This window comes from Pteropus alecto, unplaced genomic scaffold, assembly GCF_000325575.1.
Source record: "Pteropus alecto unplaced genomic scaffold, ASM32557v1 scaffold45, whole genome shotgun sequence".
Taxonomy (NCBI): Eukaryota; Metazoa; Chordata; class Mammalia; order Chiroptera; family Pteropodidae; genus Pteropus; species Pteropus alecto.
Window position 1 is genome coordinate 8,010,890 of NW_006442491.1, and position 6,000 is coordinate 8,016,889.

Here is a 6,000-nt window from a genome sequence, read left to right on the forward strand (position 1 = left end):
GTATTCTTTTCATTACACGGTACTAGCTACTCTTTCAATGATATCTTAATCAGACCATTATAAAACAACTTGCATTTACTGAAGACACTGGGCAAGTAGGTCAGATGTGTATATCCCAATCAGCTTGTCTAATTACCCATTAGAATTTGGGGTAGATCCACTACCTGACTTGCCCAAGGTCACATGTTTCCAGACAGAGTAGGGTCTAAAAGAATCCACATGATTTGCCTTCCTAGAAAAACAAAATTCTGTCTTAAGCACAGACTCTTAGGTTAATATATTCTCTTCGCAGATTCCAAAGCTTAATTTGGCTGCTATTTCCCACAGATTTTTGTCCATAGGAATTTCATGCTAGTCTTCTTGTTCTGGGTGATAGTAGTATTCTGTATAGTTCCATCGAAGACCACAACCTGTGAAATCAGCATGTTCCAAGGCCCTTTCATAAAGTTACCTTTCTTTCTCAACTGTAAATTATCCTAAAAAGCACCATTTCTTCTAAACTTCACATCAAGACCATCAATACCAACAAATGTTAATTCAGAGATACATACTAAACATACATTAAATCTATCATGTTGTTTTTTAGAATATTTTCCATGAACCTTTGTAATACTTGAAATTTCATTTATATTCTAACACATATATTTTCCTTCAAATAATCTAGACTCTCTTCAAATCACAGACTTTGAGAGAGAAAATCTGTCATACAAATACTTTATATTGTAAATATAACATCGCACCACATAAAATACATACTCTTCTCTAAATTGTGAAATATTATTTGTTTTTTTCTATCTTCCCTGATACACTGTCTTTTAACTGTATCCAATCATTAAAATAAACTTGAAGAAATCTAATATAAACAAACCTAATCAATACAAACTCAAAGGGCCACACCAGCAAAGCAGCAATTCCTAATATCATTTGCTTCAATAACTACTGCAAAGTAGTTTTTAAAAAGTACCTAGTAAAAGAGTACCATAATATAAATGTGGTGTATTTAAGAACATGACTTATGTTAATATAATTTTCTAAGTTTAAATAATACATAGTAGACTGCTAAAAACAATTAAACAACCAATTATTTCAAATACCAAAACTGTCATGTCATTATTGACTACCAGTTATTAATTTTTGTCTTGCATAAGTCATAAAAAAATGGCAATAGTATCTACCTGAAAAATATTCTGAGAAACTTACCATCATTTTGGCTCTTGCCCTTCACCTCCTCCTTCCATGACAGGATGGTGTTCAGGGGAACATAGTCTCTTATGTATTCTTTGCGTCTCTCCTCTAAGGTCATCTTCAGTAAACGTTCTTGCAAAATAAAAGCAGAATCTCCATTTGTATTTAACTTTTAAGTTCAAGAATTATTTTATACTTTAAATACTAACCATGTTAAACTACCCCAAAAATTGGTGTAGACTTGAGAAAAACCAAAATGCAAATCTAATGACTCTATATTTGAATGTTAAAAGGTGTCAAATAAATAGCATATTAGCAGGAAAAAAATTAATGAAACTCTTTCAATCAACATCTATTGACAATCTACTATATGCCAGGTGATATGTTTATACATTGCAAGTACAAAGGAGATTCTTAACCGAGAAGCTCACAAGAAGAAAGAAATAGATAAGATAAAAAAACTGTATAAAATAAAAAAATCCTAAAACAAGTAAGTACAAATGCTAAGAGCACAAGAAAGTTAGCCACCAAGATATTTCCTTAATTCAAAGATCTCATCAACAATAAAAGTGCACTATCATTTAGTAATACCTTTGTGGAAGTGATATAAATGACACTTTAAATATACGTCTTGATTCCAAGATTAAAATATTTTTTAAATACATCTTAGCATTAATCAGTGTCATTTATAAAGAACTCATTGTGTGCCAGGTATTTCACATGCATAATTTCATTGAAATAATCTTCCCAACAACTCAATAGTGCTAGTATCTCTATTTTGCAGATAGGAAAATAAAACACATCAAAGTTCAGTAGTTTGTCTACAGCAAGAGAGCTTTCCATTAAAAATTCAGTCAGATATCTCCATTAGTCAGAAACTATAGCCTATACCATTAGCCACTATACTGACTACCTTCTCAGGAGAAGCTCACCAAAAGAGATGTGTATGCTGGTTCCTGAGGATAGGTATAATTTTGTCATGAAAAGGGAAGGAAGATATTTCAGTCTAATAGAGCAATGTAAACAAAGATAAGGAGATATGAATAGCTCAATGAAGCTGTAAGATGTGCTAGGAAAAGGCAAGTGATCACTAAGTGCAAAGTAGGTGGAAACATAAGTTAAAACAAAAATTTGTAGGGATCTGTATACCACACTGAGCAGTTTAACTTTTATCCTATAAAGCAGACCACTAATATTCAAAATTGATTATGCCTATCCCAGAAGGTTCATAAAATGATCACTAGGATACAGGGGAAAAACATCTGAAATTCTATTTATATTTTTAATCTAAAGAAATAAGAAATTAAGATTTATATATATTCAATATATAAATATATAAATTGACACTGGCATCCTCACTCATTCTGTATGTCAGCTCTCATGCACCATATACTTTACCAAAGATTGTATTCTCACTCTCCAATTCTCTTTCAGTATATTACAAGGTATTACAGCTTAAGTGAATGGATTTAAGGATAGTATCTAGTTTTAGGTAATCTAACTCTAATAAAACAATCACTTTAAAAGATTCTTCCACAGAAATAAACTGCAGAACTTATTAACGTAAGCACAAGTGAACAAGAAACAGGCAGCCAACATTTCCCCCATTCTTAGAACTGGTTTTTTCTTCAGCCACATTAGTAGAAAAAATACTTTAATCAGATGTGATATATTCAAATCACAATACTACAATACTTAAGGATCAATAGTGATTGATTTTCAAGATTCCTACAAGGCATTCAAGTTGAAACCAAGAATTGAGAACTCAAGAGAGAAGTCTAGCTTAGAGATTTTGGAAATTATATCCTAAACTTCAGGTACTATGGGAAGTTCAGAGGTAAGGGTAAGGGAGTCAAAAAACAACATTTAGAGAATGGACACAAAGAAAGAAAAAATGAAATAAAGCTTAGCTGTCACTAGGGGTACAAGGTGAATCAAGGTGCCAGTGATGTGGAAACCAGTAAAGAGTTTTAATAAATAGAAAAGGAAAAATATTATCAATTGCTACAGGAATCAAGAAAAATAAAAACCAATAAGCCATTGGTTGTATCAACTGGGTCACCAACAGCACTGAAAAGAGCAAGTAGTTAAAAAAAACTGTCTAAGTTCTAATCCCAAATCATGGAAATCTGTGTGATCTTGAGTTACTTAAACTCTTTGTCTCAGTTCTTTTCTGAGGTAGATTGCTACGTATTTTTCTCAATTTACAGATGAGGCAACTAAAACACATCAAATAACTTATCTAAAGTTCCAAAGATAGTAAACAGCAAAACTGGGATTCAAACCCAGGATCAAACGGTGTTCAAAGCTTTTAACCCTACTATATACTATCTCATAGGGTTGTTGTGAGAATTAAATGATAACTAAGAGCACATAAACAGGACTCAAATAGAGACTATTTTTATATTAGCACAACTTAAAAAGCACAACTTAAAAAGCTCAACTTAAAAAGCACAACTTAAAAAGCTCAGAACACTAATATGGAAATACTGCAATATCACTGATCAAGTTGAAATACATGAAACAACTGTAGTTTTAGTATATGTCAAAAGGTGAATATGGGAATGCAATCTGGCCTCTGTCATTCCATTTACTTAAAAGTTTAAGTGTGGATACTTAGAACAAAACAAGATCAATAATAAAACAATGAGATACCTTAAGTTTCAGGACTTGAAATGATAATATACATTAACTGGTTTTTAATCAAGACTCAAAATACTAAAACAATAACATCTATTTAACATTTGTGGACTTGAGAACTCCTTAGTTACTTGTTTAAGCAATGAAACATACTGAGGGCCACATACATGTACTATACACTTTATTTGGTATTACACAAAACTTTTCCTTAAAGAATGTTTTACCTTTGCAATAAATCCTTTCTTTGTGAACCAAAGTTGGCAGACCTACTTATTAGATAGTATACTGAGTTAAAATGTTTATACAATGCCTTGACATTTCAACGAGATGGGTAAGCCTCCCTTTAGATTTATATAACTGTAAAAATACAATACCACCCTCTCTAGTGCAATAAAAGAAAAAAGATCATGCATCCAATCAGCTTCTTTAATACTAACTATTGTATTGGAAAGCCTTAGCTCCTTCTTGATATATCAAGATATACATATTTTAATATGTATTTTATATATACTGGCATAATATATTTTAACTATTAACTAGTCCAAAAATAGACACCCTGATAAGACAGAGACATATATTAAAGTCTTCAAGTCTCAATAACTTTTTCCTTTAATATCAAACTTCATGCAAAAATAGGTTAGTTTTGGACAAGAGAAATTTATTGTTAAATGCCTTCAATTTTGCATTTGTTTCTTTATTTAGGAAATATTAGTTATTAGAAGCAAAAGAAAAATAATTAAGACATTAAAGATTCTAAAATGCCGTCTTGGCACAGTACAACTGTGTAGATGTTAAATAGAGTCATTAAACATTGTTACTTTAGGACATTATTATGAAAGAAAAAAGTAATCACTATAATTTCATCAATCGTCCATGTATTGAAAACAATCTCCATGTCTTCCACTATCTTACTTTCATTATCATCAAAAATACAAAGACAACATTTTAAGACTCAAATAGGCACAAATGATTTTTCAATGCTTACAAGGTAAATCCTTGTTGAAAATGTTTAAAACTAAATTGCTACTGCAAAAACAAAGCAAAATTATTTTACACTGCTTTGTATATCAGGCTATTCTCAACAGTATTTATTTTGTGACATCACAATTTTTAGTTCTATATATATTCATAATCATTAAAACACAATGACATGCAGCCTACTCTTTCAATATTTTAAAGACCATTTTAATATGTTGTAGAGTTATTTTGTTAAATCTTCCCAGTAGTTAATTTTTTTTTAAAAAGCCCCTCTCATCCCTTTCCTTGTGCATTGTTTGAAGCAGGCCCTGTAGAGAGAATTCTTTTTCCACATTCACTCTTTCTTGTCCACTGTTTTTGCCTACGTGTTTACAAAGACCAGAACTTGCGATAAAAATCTACCGGTTTTAAAGAACATCAAAGAAATCAACTTTCAATCTAGTCACCCCTTTATCCTTCTTCTATAAAAACAGGACACTTAGATTTGCACCACCCTCACTTGACCTCACTCCATACGTGGCTTTAGTGTATCTTAGCAGCAGCAGCAATGCCAAGTATTTTTGCTACATTTCTGTAAAAAGCTAAAGAATATAAAGAAAGATGTGAAAAGAAAAACCTCCAGAGACTCAAGTTTTACCTTCGACTATTACCTAATTATGATGCCGGAGAGAGAGACGGGCAGAGAGAGAGAAGAGGGTTGGATGGAACGCTTCTGTGCCATAGAAATCAGTGCCACTGTCAATCTAGCTAATTCGGATAAGCCTTGATATGCACGAAATTCAGGAGTGGGTTTATTCCTAGAGAGTGACATCAGTTTCACAATCTTACTCTGAGCAACTTCAGACTATGAATGGGGATGGAATCTTGAGAAATACACTGCAGGGAGAAAAGCCCATTCTGACTTCTCTGAAGGCACTTATCCTCACGGACAAGACGCTCGTTTTAGGTTTCCCCTAGAGTTCCAGGTTTCAAAAGTCACACTGCGGCGCAGAAGTGGGGGACCTAGAGAAGGATGGGAAAAGAAGTGGGCACAGCGCCAGCTGAGGACCGACCAGGTAAAGGGACAGAGGCGAAAAGTAAACGGACAAGGGTCGGCGGAGCGCGGAGGCGCAGCAGTAGCTGCAGCGAGTGTGCCCGCCGACGGGCACATGTCCGTGGGACACCTCCGCCAAGAGTGCGAAAGTCCCAGCAGGGGTC

The 6,000-nt window shown here is 33.3% G+C and overlaps 1 protein-coding gene across 1 annotated transcript in view; it reads right to left on the reverse strand.

Annotated features, from left to right (window-relative positions):
- Nucleotides 1-6,000, reverse strand: part of LOC112470954 (O-acetyl-ADP-ribose deacetylase MACROD2-like) — a 1,076,828-nt gene that overhangs the window by 1,070,168 nt on the left and 660 nt on the right. The window contains exon 2 of the mRNA XM_025039708.1: nt 1,201-1,317. Coding sequence (XP_024895476.1) covers nt 1,201-1,317 — 117 coding nt within the window. The remainder of the gene's footprint in view (nt 1-1,200; nt 1,318-6,000) is intronic.